At 43.5% G+C, this 25,681-nt stretch overlaps 2 protein-coding genes across 8 annotated transcripts in view; both read right to left on the bottom strand.

Annotated features, from left to right (window-relative positions):
• Positions 1-2,921: 2,921 nt before the first annotated feature.
• RNF19B (ring finger protein 19B) overlaps positions 2,922-25,681 on the bottom strand; it is a 32,632-nt gene continuing 9,872 nt past the window's right edge. For 2 of the 7 annotated variants that reach the window (XM_054464073.2, XM_063666267.1), the window contains 8 exons: positions 16,048-16,253; positions 14,698-14,842; positions 12,875-13,037; positions 11,991-12,105; positions 10,488-10,628; positions 8,728-8,935; positions 4,881-5,012; positions 2,922-3,737 (listed from right to left, as the gene is read on the bottom strand). In XM_054464073.2, the coding sequence (XP_054320048.1) occupies positions 3,284-3,737; positions 4,881-5,012; positions 8,728-8,935; positions 10,488-10,628; positions 11,991-12,105; positions 12,875-13,037; positions 14,698-14,842; positions 16,048-16,253 (1,564 nt within the window). In that variant the 3' untranslated portion in view covers positions 2,922-3,283. Of the gene's footprint in view, positions 3,788-4,880; positions 5,013-8,727; positions 8,936-10,487; positions 10,629-11,990; positions 12,106-12,874; positions 13,038-14,697; positions 14,843-16,047; positions 16,254-25,681 lie in introns of all 7 variants that reach the window. The other 5 variants (XM_054464107.2, XM_054464111.2, XM_054464081.2 and 2 more) reach the window with 5 other exon arrangements.
• LOC129020165 (metallothionein-1E) lies at positions 17,718-18,691 on the bottom strand. Its single transcript, XM_054464123.1, is given in 2 exon segments — positions 17,718-17,849; positions 17,852-18,691. Coding segments are annotated over 2 exon segments (183 nt in total). The 5' UTR covers positions 17,973-18,691; the 3' UTR covers positions 17,718-17,787.

Below are 25,681 nucleotides of genomic sequence, written 5' to 3'. Positions count from 1 at the left end.
AGTGCTGGGATTACAGGTGTGAGCCACCGCGCCTGGCCAAGCTATTATAAGTTTTCTAATGCATTACTTGTGTTCGCCTCCAGGTGGTGGTGATGGGCCTTTTCATCTGCTAAAGTGTCACTAAGGATTAGAATAAATTTAAATTTTTCATAGCCTCTGGCCTAGAGGTCTAGGCTTCCTTTCTTATATGATATCTAAAATCTCCTTTAACTCATTTCTTCTTATTCCTGCAGGAGGAAAAAACATGGGCCTTTACCAAAAACATTTTCAGTATACCATCTCAGTCTTCACAACCCCTTAACTAGGATCATCATCTCCATTTTGGCTAAGTGAAAACAGATTCAGAGAGTAAACTGCCCAAATCTCACAGCCATAGTAAGTGGAACCCAGATAAGAAATATAGGTTAGCCATAAACTACTGCCCCCCAACAGACTTCTTTGATTTTATCAAAGAAGTAAATTGTTCTCTTGAGGCTTCAAGAGAATTCTAAGTTTTGAGTTGATAATTTGCATTTCAGAGATCTCCAGGCTGTCTGCCTCTTTTTCCAACAAGTTCTCTTTTTCACACAAGTACACGCCCCTTTCAGGAACATTCTTCCAGAAATCCAAAGTCCACTAACAGCATTTCCTGTCCTAGGTGCAGGGAAATGTGTGAAGTCTGGCTGCAATGCCCAAGAGATAAGGATCTTCCAAGCTGTGGTCCAGATTTGCCATCCTCATTGTAGTAAAACATTGGCCAGGAAGACAAAAGTGCATCTGTGAAAGGAAACAGAAAGCCATCTGGTCTTCAGGGAAAGGAGGATTTCAATTTTTCCTCTGGGCCCAGGGCTAAGGTGAGAGAGGTCTGACACTGGAAGCTATTTAAATGCAAACTGAGGGCCGGGCGAGGTGGCTCATGCCTGTAATCCCAGCACTTTAGGAGGCCGAGGTGGGGGAATCACTTGAGGTCAGGAGTTCTAGACAAGCCTGGCCAAAATGGCAAAACCCTATCTCTACTAAAAATACAAAAAGTAGCCGGGTGTGGTGGCATGCACCTGTAATCCCAGCTACTTGGGAGTCTGAGACGAGAATCACTTGAACCCGGGAGGCCGAGGTTGCAGTGTGCCAAAATCATGCCACTGCCCTCTAGTCCGGGGGACAGAGCCAGACTCCGTCTCTAAATACATAAATAAGATCTGAAAGTTCGGGAAGTTGGGGCATGAAACTGACTCATACAGTCAAAGTAAGTCACTGCAAGATTTGGAATCTGACATCAGGTTTCACGAGTCTTCTATTTTCTTGCTATACTGTATATAAGCTTTCACTTCTAAGGACATTATTTTGTCAGACGGAGTCTCACTCTGTCACCCAGGCTGGAGTGCAATGGTGCGATCTCAGCTCACTGCAACCTCAGCCTCCCGAGTTCAAGTGATTCTCCTGCCTCAGCCTCCCAAGTAGCTGGACTACAGGTGTGCACCACCACGCCCAGCTAATTTTTGTATTTTTAGTAGAGACGGGCTTTCACCATGTTGGCCAGGATGGTCTTGATCTCCTGACCTCGTGATTCATCTGCCTTGGCCTCCCAAAGTGCTGGGATTGCAGGCGTGAGCCACTGCGCCCAGCCCATTATTTTATTTTTTATTTTTATTTTATTTTTGAGATGGAGTCTCCCTCTGCCTCCCAGGCTGCAGTGCAGTGGGCGATCTCAGCTCACTGCAACCAGCACCTCCCAGGTTCAAGCGATTCTCCTGCCTCAGCCTCCCGAGTAGCTGGAATTACAGACACATGCCACCAGGCCTGGCTAACTTTTGTATTTTTAGTAGAAACGGGGGTTTCACCATGTTGGCCAGGCTGGTCTTGAACTCCTGACCTCAGGTGATCCACCTGCCTCGGCCTCCCAAAGTGCTGGGATTACAGGCGTAAGCCACTGTGCCCGGCCAGGACATTATTTTACAGAGGCAAAACTCTAAGTAGTACAAACTTAGCTCAATTTTCACAAATTTGTAAGATCACATAAATATGTTTAGAGATTTTGAGGGCATACCCCCTCCTTTCATTACAAATCTCAGATTTTAGTCCCTTTTATTTAAACCAGATTAGCAAAACTGAGAAAGTTTTTTAGAACACGGAGTGGTATACCTGAGAACACGGCAAACACCTATGTCATTGCTTTGTGATTATGCGCATCAGTGTATTTCTTCCTCCAATAACAGAATATTCTGTTCTCCAACTTGTAACCATGCAACATTCACTGAGAACTCTTTTTTTGAGACAGGGTCTCTGCCACCCAGTCTGGAGTTGCAGTGATCTCGGCTCCCTGCAACCTCTGCCTCCCCAGGCTCAAGCGCTTCTCCTGCCACAACCTCCTAAATAGCTGGGATTACAGGCGTGCGCAACTACCGCCTGGCTGATTTTTGTACTTTTAGTAGAGGCGTGGTTTCACCACGTTGGCCAGGCGGGTCTCAAACAGCTGACCTCAAATGATCCACCTGCCTCGGCCTCCCAAAGTGCTGGGATTACAGGTCTGAGCCACCGTGCCTGGCCACTGAGAATTCTCTTAAGAGCTACCTGGGACTGCCACTCCTTCGCTCCTCTGAAGCATATGACTACTAGTGACTATAATGCAGAAAAGGGTAAAGTTTTGAGTAAATTGCACAGTTGCTTCTAGAGGGCAAACAAAGTTAGTTTTAATCTACTGCTTCCCTATTCAGCGGACTCAGCTAATAATTCTTCAGCCTGACTACAAAGTCCAAAACAAGCCTAGCTTTGCTTCTTGTCATGCTAAGGGTCATAGGTTTATAGATGACTACTGCGGTTGGATTTGAATACAATCCTTCTTCCCTGGGATTAGAAAAATTCAGGTCTAGAGACTGTCAAAGATGGTGCTTTGTTTCAAACACTTGGCTCTGTGGGACTATCCAAGCCAAGGAAAATGAGGTAAGTTGAATTATGACAGAAATCTTTATTAAAATGTGTCTTTCAGTAATATGTTTAGCATTCAATATACACACATACATATATACACTCTTTGACACACCTCACGGATTGCTGCCATCAGTTTAACCAATAAATTAAAACTAAAAAGAGGGAGGGGAGGGGAGGGAAACTAACGGCAAACTTTTCATATTTTATCTGGTAAGAAATTGTGAATTTCTCAGAATTTCCCTGGGCGAAAACCTGTGACCAGAGAATCTTTGAAATAAAATACATAAATCTCTACCCCTTGGAAAGAAAAAAAAAAAAAAAAAATTCCAAAAGATGCAGTTACAAGTGTGCTTCTCAGAACAGGAGCATCCATTCCACTTCATACTCTGGCTTCTCCACCTTCTGGCTTCAAGACAGTTTGTCCCTCGGCTAGGGCAGAGAGGTTCATATGGGCACTTGGGCTCGGTGCACCTTGGGCTTTGGGGGTCGAGGGGCAGGCTGCAGTATGGGAGCGGGGGGAGCCACACTCATCTGAGGTGATGTCTGGCACATCGTCTGACTGTGTATCAGAGCTCTCTAGGTCACTGCGGATGCTTTCAGGTTGGGCCAGGCTGATGTCCCAAGGTTTGCTGGCGAGGCAGTCTTTCTGTTCACAGCTTTGGTGTCTGCAGGGGGGATCCTCTTCACTGCCTCCGCCACCACTACCTTCTTCTTCATTCTCTGCCATCTGAGCATGAACATGGAGCGAGTCCTCCATGCTGCTTCCACTCACCAGCTGATAGTGGCTTGGTTTGGCTTCAATGTCCACTTGGATTTCCATATTGTTGCATTCTCTGTGGAGACAAAATCCACTTTGCTGAGTCATGCATGGGTCATGCTAAACCTGTTGGTAAAAGCAGTTCGTGGGTTCAGGATTAGGAATTTCAAAAAGATAGGTAAACAGTTAACTAGAGCTCACTTTTAACAAAAATAACATTTTAATCTAACACTCAAATGAGATGGAGGCTGGACGTGGTGGCTCATGCCTATAACCCCAGTGCTTTGGGAGGTCGAGGTGTGAGGATCGCCTGAGTCCATGAGTTTGAGACCAGCCGGGGCAACAAAGTCAGACCATGTTTCTAAAATAAAAAAAATTAGCTGGGCATGGAGGCACGTGCCTGTAATCCCAGCTACTCGCGAGGCTGAGATGGGAAGATCACTTGAACCCAGGAGTTCAAGGCTGCAGTGAATTATGATTGTGTCACTGCACTCCAGCCTGGTTGACAGAGCAAGATCCTGTCTCTAAAAACACAAAAATAAAAATAAATGAGATGGAGAAGAGTAATTAGATCCTTTTTGCTGATTTAACTATACATGCACACGTGTGCTCAGATGCACACACATGTGTATCTCAGCCAATCTCTTTAAACATACAGAAAGAGCTTCCAAAATTCAACTAAGGGTCAGAGCCCCACGCTAGCTTACTCAAAATAGAAAAGTAAAAGCTTTTTACTACCATGCCACAAGCAGAAGAAGCCAGAATACCTACTAGTGGGAGTACCACAATCACATCATCCCAGATACACTAGTTTCTCAAAATGAAAGAGAAAGAAGCTATGGGAATCCTATCAAGCAAAGGGCAAGCAGAAACCCTAGACTCGAAGACATCAATGAACATCAATGTAGCTCTTTAAGTTCCATGTAATTATACACTGTTGTAATAGCCAAGAAAGACAAAAAAAAAAAAAAAAAAAGAAAAAAGAAAAAATATATAAAAGGAAGAAAGAAAAGAAATCTCTAAAAATCAAGTGCTAACAAGAAGAATCAAGAGATGCCAAACACTCAAGTACCAAGAACTTGATCAAATGAATTCACAGGTTACACTATATATCCCACGAAATGGTACATACAGCCCTAACATGAGGCATTGAACTTCTGAAGACCTAGTACCCAACCAAAAAATGCAACCTCTCCTGGACATCTGACTGTTCACATACCTGTCCTGTGGGTTGTAGGAACTGATTATGGAACCGGCCATAGCACGAGTGCTTGCGTTGTCACTAATTGCACCAAGACTGGCTGTGTCTTTGGGGAAAATTTCCTTTTGGACATCGGCTTGAACTTCTAACCTGTGTAAAGAGGGGACGTTCAAGTTAATATGAGACCTGGGTATTCCAAGACAGTCTGCTTCCTGGCACACATCTCTTCCATTACTCTCTTGCAAATTGTGGTTGTCTGTCTGATCTTCTCCAATTGTCAAACAGCGCAAATAGATGCCCATACATTTTTTCTCTTAAATATCTATTGAAATCGTCCCCTCCTTTCTATCCCCACAGCTACTGCTTAACTTCAGGTTTTCATCATCTCCTGCCTGGATGACTAAAATTGGGCTGCCTCTCCAGTAGCCCTTAAGTCCAAGTCAAACAACCTCTAGAACAGTGCCAGTGTGAATAAAGACCAAATCACCCTAACAATTCTCTAACTCTTGGCTCCTTACTGCCAACAGGCATTAAGGTCTTCCTGATCTGCCAGGAAACTCTCTGTCCAGTTCTATCACTCCCTATAGATCCGAAATCATAGTCACTCTGAATTTTTTCTTTCTTTAAATACCTATACATTTTATACTTCCATGACTTTGCACATGCTATTCTGTCTCCCTAGAAATTTCCTTTCTCTACCAGACAAACTTATACTCAGTCCTTAACAACAAAGGAACTATCACTTCCCCTCATTATCCCAGCAAACCATTCACTTCTTGCTAAGTACTCCCACAGCACCTGCCTACTTATTTATTATTATTATTTTTTAGAGGGAGTCTCACTCTGTCACCCAGGCTGGAGTGCAGTGGCACGATCTCGGTTCACTGCAACTTCTGCCTCCCAGGTTCAAGTGATTCTCCTGCCTCAGCCTCCCAAGTAGCTAGGATTACGGGTTCCCACCACCACACCCAGCTAATTTTTGTATTTTTAGTAGAGATGAGGTTTTACCATGTTGGCCAGGCTGGTCTTGAACACTCAACCTCAGGTGATTGCCCACCTAAAAAAGGTGCTGGGACTACAGGCGTGCGCAGGCCCTGCCTACTTATTATTATGCATCTCTCACTTGTCTGTTAACTCCACAAAAGAAGAGATCACAACTCATTCACACTTTACCTTCCCTGCCTTGCACATAATAGGAAATCAAACATTTAACAATCAAATTACCTCCAGGGAATGAGACTGAAGGACGACATATAGGAGCCAACCTCTTCCCTCCTCTTGGAGCAGCAAACTTTCCCAATAGTGTCTCAGAGCCCATAACTATTTCCTTTCTTGGCTCCAACACCACTTTGTTGCACAGTTAAGTATTTCCTTATAATGGGTTTCACAGTCAAACCCATCTGACTCATTCACTTCCTATAAAATAAAGGCTTTCACAGAACTAGAACAGCTGGACTGGCTAAGCTGCAGTTTCAGCAAGTCAGTCTCCAATTATGTCTGTCTGCTTATTTACAGGGGTGTTGGTTTTAAGAAAGCACAGCAGTGAATACGCCAGCATGTGGGGGCGGGATCCCCTGACAAGAGACAACCAGATTCATCAGATGCACAGACCGGTCAGTAGCAGCCTGCAGCTGCACATTCAAGCAGCTTCCATCCTACTGCCTGAGCCTTTGCTTTGCTGTTCCAGCTTCAGGTGCCCTTCAAAAATGTGCCAAGGCCCAGGGAAATGAGGGAATGCAATGGAAAGTGCAGTGTCAGAGACCTGGGTTCTAGTTTCAGGTCTGCCACAGAATCACTCTGAGTTGGAAGAGTCTTTCAGAAAGGGCTCCTACTTAGGTGGTTCTCAGATGGTGGTTCATGCAACGGCTGTGCTAGAATTACCTGGGGAGCTTTTTCAAAACACGGATCACCCCCTAGGTGCCACTCCAGGAAATTCTAAGTTATTCATTCTGGGATGGGTCCCTGAAGTCCATTTTTAAGAGGCTCCCAGGTGATTGACAGGCACTCAGGTGTGAGATCCAGTCCACCTGCCATCTGTTGCTTGAATCCTTCTTATAGCCAAATAGCCATCTGGTCTCATTGTAAACATTTCCCAGGGACAGGCAGCTCAGTATCTACTAAAGCAGCCTTTTTCCTCTTTGGGCTTTCATGTTGCTTTTCCCTATATTCTTTATACCGAACCAAAATTAGTTTCCCTTTAGTTTCCGCCAAGTCATCTTAATCTACCTTTTGGTATGAGGCATAGAAGTCTAATCCTTTTCACAGTTGAAGGTCCTTTGGATAGCTGAAGGCAACCATCTCCTCTACCTTCCTATCCTTTGTTCTACCTTTACCCCTCCCTAGGCCTTTCTTCCCCATTGCATTCAACTAACTGCTTCTCAGGAAACATGTTATGCTCCTCTGAAAATATACACTCTGGTCTGCCTAACTAGTGAAATGACCAAGCAAGTCACAATCTTTTTAGTTACAAAGCTTTACGTATTTTCAACACAAGTAGACAGAATTGATTTTCCTTATCTAGCAAATGGAAATAGAAAGGTAATAAGGATTGCAGTATCAATAAACCAGCTGGGTGCAATGGTTCATGCCTATAATCCTAGCACATTGGGAGGCCAAGTTGGGAGGATGGCTTGAGGCCAGTTTAAGACCAGCCTGGGCAACAGAGCAAGACCCCATCTCTACAAAAAATTTAAAACGTTAGCTGGGTGTGGTGTGTGCACTTGTAGCCCTAGCTACTCAGGAGGCTGAGGTGGTAGGATTGCTGGAGTCCAGGAAGTTGAGGTTGCAGTGAGCCATGATTGTGCCACTGCACTCCAGCCTGGATGACAGAGTGAGAAAAAAAAACAAAAAAACACCCCAAAGCCCACTATCAATAAACCATGATGGGCTGGGTGTGGTGGTTCACGCTTGTAATCCCAGCACTTTGGGAGGCTGAGGCGGGTGGATCACAAGGTCAGGAGCTTGAGACCAGCCTGGCCAACATGGTGAAACCCTGTCTCTACTAAAATACAAAAATTAGCCAGGCATGCTGGCGCATGCCTGTAGTCCCAGCCTCTTGGGAGGCTGAGGCAGGACAATCACTTGAACCCAGGAGGTGGAGGTTGCAGTGAGCCAAGATCGCGCTACTGCACTCCAGCCTGGGCGATAGAGCAAGACTCCGTCTCAAAAAACAAAATAAATAAGCCATGATACAGCATAAATGCTAACTGAAAGCCAATGACAAGCCTAATGGAGAGCATAGCTTTAGGAATTCTATAAAAATGCCTACTCTCCCTTCCTGAAGCAGGCAGCCTCAGGCAGTCAAGGGAGAATCTGAAGTCAGAATTATTTTTTATATAGAGGCAGCTATGGTGCAATGGAAAGAACACTGAACTTTGCATAACTGACGTAAGCTTTTTTTCTAAGCTTGTTTCCTATTTTTTTTTTTTAAAAAAAAAGGCCTGGCGCAGTGACTCACGCCTGTAATCCCAGTGGTTTGGGAGGCCGAGGCGGGTGGATCACGAGGTCAGGAGATTGAGACCATCCCGGATAACATGGTGCAACCCCATCCCTACTAAAAATACAAAAAATTAGCTGGGCGTGGTGGCGGGTGCCTGTAATCCCAGCTACTCAGGAGGATGAGGCAAGAGAATCGCTTGAACCCAGGAGGTGGAGCCTGCAGTGAGCCGAGATCGCGCCATGGCACTCTAGCCTGAGCCACAGAGTGAGACTCCGTCTTTAAAAAAAAAAAAAAAAAAGTAAAAACAAAACAAAACCACTGACAAAATAAGATGATATATGGCACAAGCCTGGCACAGAGAAATGGCTCAATGTGTTACTTCTTATAATTCTAACCATTTCTGTCAGAAATTATCTATTTGTTTACCTGCTATATTTTCCCTTGCCACTGGAGAGAATGCCGCCACTCAGCGTGCCCCCTGAGAGGGCTGCAAAGCTGGCTGTTTCGCTGTAAGGACCTTGCATAACACTAAGTCCATCTGTAGGGCTTCCACTAGTGCTCAATACACTAGTCAGGCCTTCAATGCTGCTTTCCCCAATGCTAGGATTCTTGAGGGCTCGCCAGGCATCTGCCACTGGGGATAGAACCAAACATCCAATTCAAGACAGCAGAGCATCAAAACAGTCAGTAGGCATTTTCCTGCAATGACTTTTCAGAGAACTAATGTATTTACTTAATGAACAGGTACTGTGTGCAGTCGCCACATATCAGGTGTTTTAACATATGTTCATATTTAATCCTCCAAATAATTAGGCATTAATAGCCTCAATTTTAGATGAGAAAACTAAAATTTAAAACTAAATGACTTGTCCAAGGCCATGGTAGTTACACGAAATTATAACTCTGATTCCAAGTCCGCTATTCTTTCCACTACACTGTTGCTTCCATGTAACCAAACGTGAAGATTTAAAAAATGTGTTTGAGTCATGTGCTGATTTTAATAGGAAGCTTCTAGTAGAAAGCTAGAAAAACCAGCCAGGCGCGGTGGCTCACGTCTGTAATTCCAGAACTTTGGGAGGCCGAGGCGGGTGGATCACGAGGTCAGGAGATGGAGACCATCCTGGCTAACACGGTGAAACCCCATCTCTACTAAAAATACAAAAAATTTAGCTGGGCGTGGTGGTGGGCACCCATAGTCCCAGCTACTCGGGAGGCTGAGGCAGGAGAATGGCATGAATCCAGGAGGCGGAGCCTGCAGTGAGCCAGGATCACGCCACTGCACTCCAGCCTGGGCAACAGAGCAAGACTCCGTCTCAAAAAAAAAAAAAGAAAAGAAAAAAGAAAGCTAGAAAAACCTTTGGGGATCTCTGTGCCCTACGTTAGTTACTATGGTAAAGTAGAAACCACATTAAAGTAATAGTCAGAAGACTTGCCCTAGTCTCAGCTCTGTGAAGCTCTTAATAGATAGTGAGATGAAAGCTTAAAGAAATTCCTATTTAGGCCGGGTGTGGTGGCTCACACCTGTAATCCCAGCACTTTGGGAGGCCAAGGTGGGCAGATCATAGGGTCAGGAGATCGAGATCTTCCTGGCTAACATGGTGAAACCCCAAACCCCGTCTATACAAAAAAAATTAGCCAGGCGTGGTGGCACGTGGCTGTAGTCCCAGCTACTTGGGAAGGGCAGGAGAATCGCTTGAACCTGGGAGGCGGAGGTTGCAGTGAACCAAGATTGTGACACCGTACTCCAGCCTGGGTGAGAGACTCCGTCTCAAAAAAAAAAAAAAAAAAAAAAAGAAATTCCCATTTAAATGGAGATAACAGCTCCATCCTCCCTCGTCAGAGAGCTGTCTGTTGTACAAAGCAAGTGAGATAATTGTGTAAAATACTCTGAAAATTATCAAGTACTGTGCAGATATAAAGATGTTATTATAATCACTACTACTACCAGCATACTTGGAGTTACTTGGAATCCTACTAGTTTGTACCTGCCACACAGAGGCAAGTACCAGGGGAATTAACCTAGTAACTCTGAACAAAGAAATGAAAAGCTAAAAATACTTTACCCCCTACAAAGCTCATTATCCAAAGTAATCCAATGACAATCTCCCTGTAAAATGTGCTGAATTTTACTGATTTTTATCTTGTATATCATAAATTCAAATGGAAATAAACATCCTGATTTTTACCTGTGATTGGACCATCATCTTCGTCAAATTCAATTTTTACTCCTTTTCCGTTGGCTGTGCTAACTCCACAGCCGCCTCCACGACAAAGAGAAATGGGCACAACCCCATAGACATATGCCAGCATAATGGGGACACCAATACCTGGGGGAAGAGAAGGAAACATGTCAGTTGGCTATTAGGTTGCAAGTGCCCTGAATTCTTCTTCCCAGTCTGGGCATGGACAAACCACTTTATAAAGAAAGAAAGACAGAAAATGGCTATCCCAAAAAGGTGGCCTGGTGTAACAGAATGATGACCAGGCTAGAAATCAGAAAGGTTTGGATTAGACTCTTGGCTTCATTTACTAGCTGTATAACCTTGGACCTATCTTCCCAGGGTTGTCAGTAATCAAATGAGAATGTTATGTACTGTGCTTTGCACAGTAAATATATGTTGCTTTCATTTTCCCCTCTTCTAATCACTGCTGAAATGCTAACCCAATCAAGAGCCAATCAAGAATCAAATATTAAATAAGTGACTACTGCTTGCTTGTAGTTTAGGATCTCCTCAGGATGTTAATTCCAAAATCTTACTACTGTGTGAGGTAGAATGGCTTAGCTGTTAAAAGCACAGGATCTGAAGGCAGATTAACTTGCTTCATGCCCCAGCTAAGTGACCTTGGGAAAATTACTGCACCTTTCTTTTTTTTTTTTTTTTGAGACAGAGTCTCACTCTGTTGCCCAGGCTGGAGTGCAGTGGCACGATCTCGGCTCACTGCAAGCTCCGCCTCCCAGGTTCATGCCATTCTCCTGCCTCAGCCTCCCGAGTAGCTGGGACTACAGGCGCCCACCACCACACCTGGCTAATTTTTTGTATTTTTAGTAGAGACGGCGTTTCACTGTGTTAGCCAGGATGGTCTCGATCTCCTAACCTTGCAATCCGCCCGCCTCGGCCTCCGAAAGCACTGGGATTACAGGTGTGAGCCACCGCGCCCGGCCAATTACTGCACCTTTCTATTAAAATTGTGCTTCCTTTTGTGAGGATTGTGAGAATTAAATAAATTAATATATGCAAAAGTCTCAGAACCACTCCTGGCACATGAAGAGCCACATTAAATGTTAGTTACGCTATTATTATTCTAAAACAAACTCTTATGCCTCCCAAAGTAATGTGAAGCATTAAACAAATGAAAACAAAAGTAATTTTGTTTTGTGGATTTCATGGCAAGCAGAGAAGGAAGATGAAAGGTGAAAACTAGGGCTTAAAGTAAGTTTCTTTAATTCAACCTTTTCTATGTAACAAATGGAGTTCCAGGCACTAACTTAAGACCAAAAGATCGCACACTCTGATAATTTGGTGTGCTTGAAAAACTTAAAAATAATCATAATCATGGTGCCTAACAGAATTTACTATCAAGGTGGGTTGGCATAAAATGTAGGAGTCTTTGAGAAACATCTGGCCATCTGGCTAAACTGCTATGGTCAGAAAGCTGAGAGAGAAGAGGTGTGGTCCTGACTAGCTTACCAACACTAACTGCAGCAATAACTGGGGATGCAATGACCGACAAAGTCACTCCTCCAGTGATAGCCAAATTCCTCTTGTGTTTGGAGGTTTTCCTTCCCTCATACCTGCTGTGAATCTAAGAATAAAAAAACAAAATCCAGGTCAGCAGGTTAGGACATCAATCTTTTGCCAGAGAAAAAAAGGACCGGTGAATATTCACTTGTAAGTTATCTATATTAAAACATATCCTCCACCCCAAATAGGCGTCTTTATCAAATTTTAACCTAACTCAGACCTGGAAGATATAAAGTAATACAGACAAAGTTATTCCAAAAAGAGACAAAATAACTCAGCAGAATGAAGTAAGCATTTTACCTTCTTCTTTTTTTTTTTCTGTAGTCTAACATGCAGGCTGGAGTGCAGTGGTGCAATCTTGGCTCACTGCAACTTCTACGTCCCTGGGCTCAAGCAATCCTCCCACCTCAGCCTCCCTAGTAGCTGGGACTGTAGGCACATGCCACCATACCCAGCTAATTTTTCTATTTTTGGGGGTAGAGATAGCTTTTGCCATGTTGTCCAGGCTGGTCTCAAACACCTGGGCTCAACCGATCTAGCTGCCTTGGCTTCCCAAAGTGCTAGGCCACGTATTACAAATGTGAACCACCATGCCCGGCCCAGCATTCTACCTTTAAGTCACTGAGACAAGCCAGGCCCAGGATGTTAATAAGAACTTTCAGATCTCATGGGGGTTTATGAAAATCCATTTAAGAAAGTAAGGTTATTTTTATCTAAGAACCAGCTGGTTTTCAGGCAGCTCTGAAACATAGCTCCTTCCCATTTCCCTCAAACCTTTACCAACGAACCTCAAGTTGAAACAAGCACAGAAACCAGCATGTCTTTCTTACCTTCCTTCCAACATAAACAGGAATGCCAATGACCATGGCAGGAATGGCAATGCCAGCAATAAGAGAAATCCCCACTGGAGCACCAATCAACGTGCCCAGCTGCCAAAGAATTTTCTTCTTACGGCTCCATGGCTTCTTGCCCCAGAATGTACAGCCAGAGGGGCTGCAGGGGAAACAGACCGAAGTTAATGTCAACATTACAAATACAGCTAGTATTATCAGAGGGCTTGATAACAGCAACAGCCTTCTTTTCAGTAAGAGTGATTAACAGAAGAGTTTACGGGAAATGAATATATTACACAAGGGAGAGCAAAGGACAAGGCCAGACTATTAGAGCTCTGGGCTCTTTAACTTTTTTGGTTGTTGTTGTAAAGACAGGCTTCCAGACTTGAAATTCCTTTTCCATTCTTCTCTGCTGAATTCTGTCTTCCCTAACCCACCAAAACTGATCTAGCTTCCATGACTGACAATACTTGGGATGCTGCATAGCCTTATGCACTTGACATCCCATCCAGACACACTACACCTTGCACTAATGAACACTCTGATTTGTGTAGTTTTCTTGGCATATGTCCTACCATACCTAATAGATACTGCAAACCATGTTCCTGGGAGAGGATATAAAAAGACCTTATCATAACCTTTCTATCAGTTTGGTATTCTGAGTTTAGCTACTTTTACATTCAGCCCTTCTGTGCCCAACCATTTTTGCCCGTTCTCTTTGTGCTATCTTCTCCACTAGAAGGGATAAACAATTTTGAAAATAGGGATCATGTCTTACTCACCCCTATGTCCCCAATGACTAGCACACAGTTAAGTACTCAAATGTTCGACAAATTGGCAATGAAGGTGTTGTGTTTCATTTACACAATGAATGTTTGTTTGTAAATATTAACACATTTTGTTTATTTGTAAATATTAGCAAATATTTTGTTTGTAAATATTAACTCCTCCACAACAATATTTTAATATTCACTCAATGAGGCTGGGCATGGTGGCTCATGCTTGTAATCCCAGAACTTTGGGAGGCTGAGGCAGGCGGACCACCTGAGGTTCGAGTTCGAGACCAGACTGGCTAACATGGTGAAACCCCGCCTCCACTAAAAATACAAAAATTAGCTGGGCATGGTGGTGGGCGCCTGTAATCCCAGCTACTTAGGAGGCTGAGGCAGGAGAATCACTTGAACCTGGGAGGTGGAGGTTGCAGTGAGTCGAGATCGAGCCACTGCACTCCAGCCTGGGTGACAGAGCGAAACTCTGTCTTTTAAAAAAAAAAAGAATTCACTTAATGAATTCCTTGGGAACCCACTAAATGCAAAAAACTGTAAAAAGGTCACAACTCTAGCCTCAAGATACTTACAGTTTAGTAAGATAAGATATATACATGAAGTGTAAAGTACTGACGATATTTATGACAAAATATAAAAGAAAGTCAAAGAATGAGGCGGAAAAAGGAGAAGCAACATGGATGAAAGGCATTTAAGTGGCTCTTAAAAGATAAGAACTGAAGAAGTTGAGATAAAAGGAGGATACTGGAAGGTAGGCAGAAAGCATTCTAGGCAAAGGAAAGAACATGAACAAGTATGGAGGCAAGACAGCAAAAGGGAAAAAGCAAGTCCAGACTACCTGTAATATGGCATGCAAAGAAAGGTAGAAAGAACTAGAATAGTAGCTGGTGAAAACATGATTAGAGGAGCATGTCAGAAGTTTTCACAGCTTCCTTAATCTGTAATGAGAGAACGGCTGTGTCTTTTTGACATCCTTTTCCCTAAATCAGTAAGAGAATAAGACTACGAAAGGAATGGATGCATTTCCCATCTTACCTGAGGTAATGCAAGTCTGAGATCTCTTTCATACAAAGCCAACAGAATTCACAGCCACACACTGCGCAGGTCATGTGATTACAGCTTCCATCATTCATCTTAATAATGTATGCACTGCATCGTGGGCATGGCTTGATGTCATCTGCTATGAGTGGGGGAGGAAGAATGGGTAGAAAAAACACCCCTAGTTAAATCCAGTTTGATTTAATTATTCCTAGGAGTATATATAAGAAATGAGGCAGCAGTCAAGAACTCTTCACTGAACACTCCAAATTGTACAACCCACTTTACTGGAAGGTTGGCTATGTCTAGACCTCAGGAATTTTCATAAAATGTATCCTGTCTCTTATTGAGCTGCCTATCCCAACAACTGGCATCTTACACAGCACTTGAACCACACTCTAGCAAGGAGACTTCCTTAGGGAGAAAGATGTTTCCAAGAAAAATGAAATTTCTACCAGTCAATAGGCTGGCAGATTTAAAAGAAGAATCCTACAGAAAGAACAGCCTGCAGCCTGGAATTAGCTTTACATTTTTAAAAACTTTAGTTCGGGAAATTTATTTTTCAGGTTCAACATGTATCACTGTGATTTGCTGTTAACATAGCCCACAATCCCTTCCCATGATACTTTCAAATTCAAAACCTAAAATCAACTGGGTATGCTATGTAGCATATACTTGGTAATTTTCAGAGCAAGTTATGAACTATCCTAATAAAATGACAATTTAGGAAATTATGCTGTGCCAGGAAAAAGTGAATGGCAAAATCTTTCCTACCAGCCTCTCCCAAATGACATCAGCAAAATAAAAGTACAAGCAATAAATCCACTGGCATTTTAAAATAGGTTTCCTCTGACTCGTCAAGGTTGGAGCTGAATGTGTGACACTCCTCCTTTTAAGGTTAATCATTAATCTATACTAATACTGTTTCCTTTTCTTCAATCTGTACTCTACTTCCAAAGGCAGTGAGGCACTTAAGTCAGCTTGAAGGCAAACAGCACAGGTTTAATACTAATTAAATGTCTTTCTGTTCACAATGAAAGTTTTGAAAAAGCCCCTAGCAAAACAAAATGAACTAATTGCTCTCCAATCTGAGACATATTACTAAGAAAGTAGGAACTACATAATTCAATTTTGTTGCATTTCAATTTTATATAGGTTGGATAATCTATAACGGTCAGAGAGGGAAGTGCTATCTTTATTATAATATTGAAAGTATTACCAAATGATATTTTCTGCTCTCTGATCCTTTGGAGTACTTGGGTTATACAATAAGATAATTTCTTTCAGCTTTGGGCTCACATCATGAAATACCAAATAAAGAGACAACAAGATAATGCCAACTTATACCTGGTCCAGATTCTTGCCCATAACTGAGACCTGAAGTGTGTTTGGTCCGAACTCGTAAAGTCTGGGCCCTCTGTTGACGGGCCATATCGCATGTCTGATTTGGATGCCATATCTGCTTGCAGTGGTAGCAGAACTCAGTCTGGCAACCTTCCCTCTCACAAGTTAGCTTCGGGCAGCTTGCACAGCCATAGGCAATAACAGCATAACTAGGTAAGGAAACAGTAAGAGATACCAGTAAGGTAAGAATGATCTAACCAAAAGAGACATTATTCATCAGAGTTAACAATGTTTGGCACTACCCCACTATCACATATGATACAGAGAAAAGAATACACATACACACACATATACACACACAAGCACATTTGACCAACGGTAAAATATATCCCATGTGAGAAAGTAAACTTTTTTTTTTTTTTTTTTTTTGAGACAGAGTCTTGCTCTGTCACCCAGGCTGGAGTGTGGAGCGCAGTGGTGTAATCTCGGCTTACTACAAAACCTCCACCTCCCAGGTTCAAGCAATTCTCCTGCCACAGACTCCCTAGTAGCTGGGATTACAGGTGCAAGCCACCATGCCCGGCTAATTTTTTTTGTATTTTTAGTAGAGATGGGGTTTCACCATGTTGGCCAGGCTGGTCTCAAACTCCTGACCTCAGGTGATCCACCCGCCTCGGCCTCCCAAAGTGCTGGGATTACAGGCGTGAGCCACCACGCCTGGCTATAAATTTCTTGAGATTCCAAAAACACAAATCATTTATTTCCTTTAAAAAGTGGAGGTGGAGTATCTTACTTATCCTGGATTTCCAGCATTTATTCAATCATAGCTGAAGCTGCTTTAGGAGTAGTTTGTCACAGTAAGTTTCATAAATAACAGGGTACAAAACTATTTCCTTTTGATAGTTTGCTATATTTAGAGAGATTAGTATTTGTTTATATGAAGGAAGAGAACATTAGTGAAATAAAGAGCTATGGTAAAAACTAAAGTTTATTTTTTAATTCTTTTTTTCTTTTTTTTTTTTTTGAGATGGGGTCTCACTGTCACCCAGGGTGGAATGCAGTGGCTCACTGCAACCTCCGCATCCCAGGCTCAAGCAATCCTCTTGCCTCAGCCTCTAGAGTAGCTGGGACTACAGGTGCGCACCACCACACTTGGCTAATTTTTGTAATCTGCATAGAGATGGGGTTTCGCCCCGTTGCCCAGGCTGGTTGCAAACTTCCGGGCTCAATCAATCAGCCTGCCTCAGCCTCCCAAAGTGCTGGAATTACAGGCATGAGCCACCATGCTACCTTTTCATTCTTTTTTTTGAGATGGAGTCTCGCTCTGTCGCCAGGCTGGAGTGCAGTGGCACGACTCGGCTCACTGCAACCTCCGCCTCCCGGGTTCAAGCGATTCTCCTGCCTCAGCCTCCTTAGCAGCTGGTATTACAGGCGTGCACCACCATGCGCAGCTAATTTTTGTATTTTTGTAGAGACAGGGTTTCACCATGTTGGCCAGGATGGTCTCGATCTCTTGCTCTTGTGATCTGCCCTCCTCGGCCTCCCAAAGTACTGGGATTACAGGCGTGAGCCACCGCACCCAGCCTTTTTCATTTTTTTTTCTTCAAGTAAAAACTGTTTTATTGTCATTAACATATTTAATATAAAAAGAAATGAAGCAAACGGCTCAGTGTTGTATTTTCTAAAAAATCCAGGTTTGTGCAGGTTACTCTATTTCCATCTGGGAGCACAGCTGTCCCCACATCAGGCATAGCAGTTGCACTTCTCTGACGCCCCTTTGCAGATGCAGCCCTGGGCACACTTGCACAGCCCATGGGGCAGCAGGAGCAGCAGCTCTTCTTGCGGGAGGTGCATTTGCACTCTTTGCACTTGCAGGAGCCGGCGCACGTGCAGGAGCCGCCAGTGGCACAGGAGCAGTTGGGGTCCATTTCGAGCAAAGGAGATGCTGGAGCTCCCACCGGTGAGGCCAACAAGCAGTCAGGCAGTTGGAAAGCGTGCTGCCTTTTTCATTCTTAAGTTCCACTTCCACAGTGAAGCTGGTCTGACCATAGTCACAGAGACAATAACCCTAAAGACTTATGATCAGCATCCCTCTTGAAAGCTCATCTTATCTTTCCATACTTTTTCAATTCAAATCTATACCTTGAAATGTCTTGATAGGCTCCAGAATCCAAGAATACCATGCCTCTATCTTATAAATTAATACAGCATTAAGGCCATACCTCCCTTTCTCTCTTCTGACACATATTCTTTTTTTTTTTTTTTTTGAGACAGAGTCACACTATGTCGCCCAGGATGGAGGGCAGTGGCATGATCTCGGCTCACTGCAATCTTCTCCTCCCAAGTTCAAGTGATTCTCCTGCCTCAGCCTCCCAAGTAGCTGGGATTACAGTCGCCCGCCACCACGCCCGGCTTCTTTTTTTTTTTTTTTAGTAGGGACGGGGCTTCACCACGTTGGCAAGGCTGGTCTTGAACTCCTGACCTCTGGTGATTTGCCTGTCTTGGCTTCTCAAAGTGTTGGGATTACAGGTGTGAGCCACTGCACTCAGCTGTGACACATATTCTTCATGTAAAGATTCAGAATTTATCAGCACTAATGTCGACCATTTCTTGTAGTTCATGTTCATTTACCAAGAATTAGTCTCACACAAACAATCCAATATATTTATATAACTATTAGCCTTTCTGATTAATTCCAAATATGTCAATTAAATGCTCAGATTACTCTAACAAGAAATATAATACTTGTATAAAATAAAATTTTAGCCAGGTGAGATGGCTCATGCCTGTAATCTCAGCACTTTGGGAGGCTGAGGCAGGAAGATCGCTTGAGGCCAGCATTTTTAGACCAGCCTGGGCAACACAGCAAGACCTGTTCTCTTAAAAAAAAAAAAAAAAAAAGCCGGGCGTGGTGGCTCACACCTGTAATCCCAGCACTTTGGGAGACTGAGGCGGGCAAGTCACAAGGTCAGGAGTTCGAGACCAGCCTGGCCAACATGGTGAAATGCTGTCTCTACTAAAAATACAAAAAATTAGCTGGGCATGGTGGCAGGTGCCTGTAATCCCAGCTACTTAGGAGGCTGAGGCAGGAGAATCGCTTGAACCCGGGAGGTGGAGGTTGCAGTGAGCAGAGATTGCGCTACCATGGGTGTCACTCCAGCCTGGGTAACAGTGTGAGACTCCATCTCAAAAAAAAAAAAAAAAAAAAAAAAAAAAAAATTCAGCCAGGCATGGTGACACAGGCCTGCAGTCACAGCTACTTGGGAGGCTGAGGTGGGAGGGCTGCTTGAGGCTGGGAGGTTGAGGCTCCAGTGAGCCACGTTTGCGCCACTGCACTCCAGCCTGGGTGACAGAGTGAGATTCTGTCTGAAAAAATAATAAATAAATAAATGGAAAGTTATGAAAGTTAATCACACAATTTTTTTTTTTTTTTTTGGAGACAAGGTCCCACTCTGTCGCCCAGCTTCTGGACAGTGGTGTGATGATAGCTCATTGCAACCTGAAACTCCTGGGCTCAAGTGATCCCACCTCAGGCCCCCAAGTAGCAGTGCATATCACCATGCCCAGCTAACTTTTTCTTTTTTCTTTTTTTTTGTAGAGACAGGGTTGGTCTTGCTATGTTGCCCAGGCTGGTCTGGAACTCCTGTCTTCAAGCAACCCTCCCGCCTTAGCCTCCCAAAGCATTGGGATTACAGGCGTGAGCCACCAAGCTTGGTCTATCACACACATTTTTAAAAACATCAGTAATTGCAGGTTTCCCTGTTGCCATCTGCACTCTGTCCTCTATTCCAATACTCTCCTGCAATATTCAAAGACCTCAAATAACTTGTGCAAAAAGCTAATAACATTTTCTGGGATTTATTCTACAGTTTGCTTGTTTATTTGAATGTACATGAGATGTTAATCATAGCAACTCAAGTTCTCACGTTTATCACAGATTCTGCAAATTGACTTGAGAATGACGCTGAAAATATAAATGACAATGTATCCCCTATGTTATATAATACAGGCTGTATTAAAACTCTTTTCAGAAAGAACAAAGTGAGAATAGGTCAACCTATGAATGCAAATGATTCATATCCTGTAGGAGTTCTGAGCAAATTTACCCCACCTAGCTGCAAAATAACTACTAAAGATAAACAACGTGTCTCCTCAAGACAGTGACTAGCTTGTTATTTTGCATTAAATGGGAAAGTTACTGGATGACCTCAGAAAAGCATTAAGTCAACTTCTAAAGATACAAATTAAGTGGACAGCCAGTAGGGAGCCTTGAACACTTCATCATCCATTCCTACCTCACATGGCAGAAGTAAATGTTTATTAACATTCCCCCAAGCCCCCACTTCTTTTTTTTTTTTTTTTTTTTGAGATGGAGTTTCGCTCTTGTTGCCCAGGCTGGAGTGCAATGGCGTGCTCTCGGCTTACTGCAACCTCTGCCTCCTGGGTTCCAGCGATTCTTCTGCCTCAGCCTCCCAAGTAGCTGGGCTTACAGGCGCCCGCCACCATGCCCAGCTACATTTTCTGTATTTTTAGTAGAGATGGGGTTTCACCATGTTGGCCAGGCTGGTCTCGAACTCCTGGCCTTCAAGTGATCTGCCTGCCTCAGCCTCCCAAAGTGCTGGGATTACAAGTGTGAGCCACCGTGCCCAGCCCACTTTTTTTTTTTTTTCTTGAAAAAGAAGAACATTGGATAGGATTGACAATGTCAATTTTGAGTGTGTAACTTGGTGCCAAGAAAGTAAAATAACCCCAAATACTCATGAATCCACAGCAATCTATTACTACGACACAGAATTACTCCGGGCACGAGATTTGGCATTCCTGTTTTTGGGTACCTGGTCTGAGCTCTTGCCTCTGACTCATGCTGCATGACACAGAGCTATTAAAATCTCCAAACCGGCCTGGTGCGGTCACTCACGCCTGTAATCCCAGCACTTTGGGAGGCCGAGGCAGGTGGATCACCTGAGGTCAGGAGTTCAAGACCAGCCTGGCCAACATGGCGAAACCCCGTCTCAACTAAAAATACAAAAATTAGCCAGACATGGTGGCACTTGCCTGTAATCCAGCTACTCGGGAGGCTGAGGCAGGAGAATTGCTTGAAACTGGGAGGTGGAGGTTGCAGTGAGCCAAGACCACAACATTGCACCCCAGCCTGGGCAACAAAAGAGAAATTCCATCTCAAAAAAAAAAAAAAAAAAAAAATCTCCAAACCTTAGCTTCTATTCCACCAAATGGAGGTATAGGTACTTGTCACATTCAAACATAGCTAAACATGTTCTAAAACTGCATGTGAGACCTTGTCCTCAAAGATATATGGCGTAAAAACATCGTACACTCTTGTCCTACACTTCCTGGCCTTTACATACTCTATTCCTTCTACCTAGAAATATCTTGTCCTTACTTCTCGCCCTGACAAGTACCCATTTAAGAACAAACTCAAGTGTCATTTTCTCTGTAAAATATACTTAACCTCTCTAGGCAGCTGGTTGCCTACTTCGTGGGTGTGCACAATTATTTTATAACACTTATCACATTATATTGTAACTATCTGTTCATATGCTTGCCTCCCAAACCACATTGGACTTAAGGAGACATATCATCCACTTTTTAATCTCAGTCTAGTATACTGGTTCATGCTCAAAATACCTGTGTTGCATGAATGACAGACACCCTCTCTTGTTTTGGTTGTTTGACTTTCCCCAGGGCATTCTAGGTCTTCTCCTAGGCCATCACTCTGCTCTAAAGCAATCTTTTCAATGTATCCATGTATCTATTGGCTTATTATATGCCAGGTACTATAACCTAATCCTAAAATTTCATATAAACCCACTTCAGTGGTAAACCCCTAAGTTCTAAATAGGGTAATCTTCCCGAATAGTTGAAAAAAAAAAACCTCGCCTGGGCATGGTGGATCACACCTGTAATCCCAGCACTTTGGGAAGCCAAGGTGGGTGGATTGCTTGAGCTCAGGAGTTCGAGACCAGTCTGGGCAACATGGCAAAACCCCATCTCTACAAAAAAAAAATACAAAAATTAGCTAGGCATGGTGGTGCATGCCTGTAGTACCACCTACTCAGGAGGCTGAGGTGGGAGGATGGCTACAGCCCGGGAGGTGGAGGTTGCAGTGAGCCAAGATTGCGCCACTGTACTCCAGCCTGGGAGATAGAGCTAAACCCTGTCTCAAAAAAGAAAAGAAAAGAAAAGAAAATACCTCATCCTTGAGACCCAATCTGCCCTGTCCACCTTGTTCCTTCTCTTCCACGTCCCATGCTGGTGCATCTCTCCTACTCTGCTGTTTTAGCTTAACCAACCAGTCAGGCTTGCTAATTAGAAGCTAAAAGAAAGGTGTAGAAAATTACATGCTGTGAAGAATACAGACACAGCTGGGTGCAGTGGCTCATGCCCATAACCCCAGAACTTTGTCAGGCAAAGGCAGGAGGATCACTTGAACCCAAGAGCTCAAGACCAGCCAGGGCAACATGGTGAAATTCCATCTCTACGAAAGACACAAAAATTAGGCCGGGCATGGTGGCTCATGCCTGTAATCCCAGCACTTTGGGAGGCCGAGGTAGGTGGATCACCTGAGGTCAGGAGTTCGAGACCAGCCTGGCTAAAGTGACGAAACCCCATCTCTACTAAAAATACAAAAAAATTAGCTGGGCATGGTGTCGTGCACTTGTAGTCCCAGCTACTCCCAGCTACTCGGGAGGCTGAGGCAGGAGAATCACTCGAATCCAGGAGGCAGAGGTTGCTGTGAGCCGAGATTGCACCACTGCACTCCAGCCTGGGTGACAGAGTGAGACTCTCTCTTCAAATAACAACAACAACAAAAATTAGCCGAGTGTGGTGGGGTGCGGTGGCGTGTGGTGGCACATGCCTGCAGTCCCAGCTACTTAGAAGGCTGAGGTGGGAGGATCACCTGAGCCTGGGAGGTTGAGGTTCTAGTGAGCTGAAATTGCACCACTGCACTCCAGCACGGGCAACAGAGTTACAGGGTTAAACCCTACCTCAAAAAAAGAAAAAAGAAAAAAGAAAAAGACTACAGACCGCCCACCCCAGCCCCTGCTGCTTAAGTTCATACAACTTTTACTCATTTTATTAATTTCCTAAATCTTCAGAAACATCATAAAATGACAAGCTAGACCACAGCATTACTTAGCTTCAGCCCTGGAAAGAAAGATTTCCATTAGTATAAATTTGATTATGCTCCAATAGACTTCGGTGGTTAAAGAAATGTGTTCCTATATTATGTCTGTACTTTCCATCCCCAAGTCATGTAACATAACTAGTCTATCCATTTACAAATAGACCCCTAGTAGGCATCAGGGTGGTAGACATGCGCCAAGTTGTCACAATGAACTGTACCCTTAACATCTTCATTTTTCCTGCCCTATTTAAGACCCATCTCTAGGCTAGACAACTCCAAGAGCCCCTTATCTGCTCTCCCTATTCCCCACTCCATCCAAATTCCATTCTAGAAGGTTACTCTTTTGCTTAAAATCCTTCAAACAAAAAGAAAAAAGAAAAAAAGTGCTTCAACCCAAAACTTATTTCCATGGGTTACACAGGCCTATCAACCTGAATCCAGTCCACGTTTTCAGGTTGATCTCTAGTCATTTCCCAGGTATGGGGTCTCGCTATTACCCTGGCTGGTCTCGAACTCCTGGGCTCAACTAATCCTCCCACCTCAGCCTCCTAAGTAGCTGGGACCACAGGTGCACACCACCATGCCTGCTCCTCTGTGAAGTCTTTCTTGAAACCGTCATGCAAAATCTATTGTTCTTGCATCTATCTAAGAGCACCCGTATTTTCTTTAGTATTTATCACATGACATTTGTATAATTTTCTATCTATCTATGTATCAATTATCCGTCTCCTCTACCAGGTGAAACTTCCTATCAAGAAAATCATGTCTAAGTTCTTTTTGTAATAGCCAGTACTCACCCAGGGTTCAACATTGTATCATTCCAAAAGTATCTGTTGAAGCCAGGTGTGGTGGCTCACACCTGTAATCCCAGCACTTTGGGAGGTTGAGGCGGGTGGATCACTTGAAGTCAGGAATTCAAGCCCAGCCTGGCCAACATGGTGAAACCCTGTCTCTACTAAAAATACAAAAATTAGCTGGGCATTGTGGCATGTGCCTGTAATCCCAGATACTTGGGAGGCTGAGGCAGAAGAATCGCTTGAACCTGAGAGGCAGAGGTTGCAGTGAGGCAGAGGTTGCAGTGAGCTGAGATGGCACAATTGCACTCCAGCCTGGGTGACAAAGCAAGACTCAATCTCAAAAAAAAGTTGTCTGTTGAATTGAATGATCACCTGTCTATACTATTCTTGCTTATCTCTTTCATCTCTATTCTTCCTCTGAGAACTATGCTGCTCATATTTCTTATCTTTCTCATCAAAATTCATCTATGTACCACACTCTCCTAGAACCTAATTGAAAGACTTTGTACACAGAGTTGTAGAAATGGTTGGAATATAGATATCCTAGTCTAGAGGCATGAGCTCTCAATCTATTCAGAGCATAAGGTTTATGGTTAAATAAGGACACTAACCAAAGGCAGGCCAGCATGGTAACTATTAAAGGAGTTTAGGGAAAGTTTGAGTTAAGCCTTAAAGATGCTACAGAAAAAACAAAAACCTGTTTCCTGGTGATCTAAATTGGGGAAATTATATTATATTGAAGACTTATACTACATATTAGCATATTAGCATGTTTAAAGATTTAAGAAACTCATAAACTTGTTTTATGTTGTTTAACCCAGTATTTTCCAAGCTTATTTCCTCACAAAACATTTTTCTTTCAAGTAATGCCTGTAACATACCTTAGGAAATAGTGATGTGAGTGAAAAATAGAAAATAAAATCAAAAGATGGTTGGAGATGGCCGGGCGTGGTGGCTCACACCTGTAATCCCAGCACTTTGGGAGGCTGAAGCGGGCAGATCACGAGGTCAGGAGATTGAGACCATCCTGGCTAACACGGTAAAACCCTGTCTCTGCTAAAAATACAAAAAATTAGCCAGGCGTGGTTGCAGGCGCCTGTAGTCCCAGCTACTCAGGAGGCTGAGAAGGGAGAATGGCATGAAGCCTGGGAGGTGGAGCTTGCAGTGAGCCGAGATTGCACCACTGCACTCCAGCCTGCCTGGGCAATAGAGCGAGACTCCATCTAAAAAAAAAAAAAGATGGTTGGAAACTGTAAAGGAGCTTAAATTATAAGGATAGATCAAATAAGTTCTCAAAGACATAATGATAAGTCATCTTATAGGTTAGGTAGTCAATGAATAGTCTTAAGCAGGGAAGTGATACAGATGTTCTCCTTTAGTACAAGTACTTTGGCAAATCTGAGAGAGATGTATTGGGATGGAGGATGGTGTATGTGCACAAGAGGAGGGGGTGGTGTGGAGTTGGGGAATGCAGGGAAAAGTTGTGGAACAGGAGTTATGGAGCCAAATCAAGAGAAGAGGTTCAGGGAGGCTTTAGAAAGCAAAAATCCTCCTTCACTGACTGAAATTTGTCTTGTTCAAAGAGCTTGCTTGCTCTTCCCTCATAAATGTGCTAGGGATGAACAAAAGCTTCCTGTTTATGGGATGGTCCAGTCTAGTTGTCTGGGAAGGCCAATAGCTGATACTATTTCCT

The sequence above is a fragment of the Pongo pygmaeus genome, chromosome 1 (assembly GCF_028885625.2).
Source record: "Pongo pygmaeus isolate AG05252 chromosome 1, NHGRI_mPonPyg2-v2.0_pri, whole genome shotgun sequence".
Classification (NCBI taxonomy): domain Eukaryota; kingdom Metazoa; phylum Chordata; class Mammalia; order Primates; family Hominidae; genus Pongo; species Pongo pygmaeus.
The sequence above is the reverse complement of the archived record's forward strand: the minus strand, read 5'-3'. Positions and strand labels throughout refer to the sequence as shown.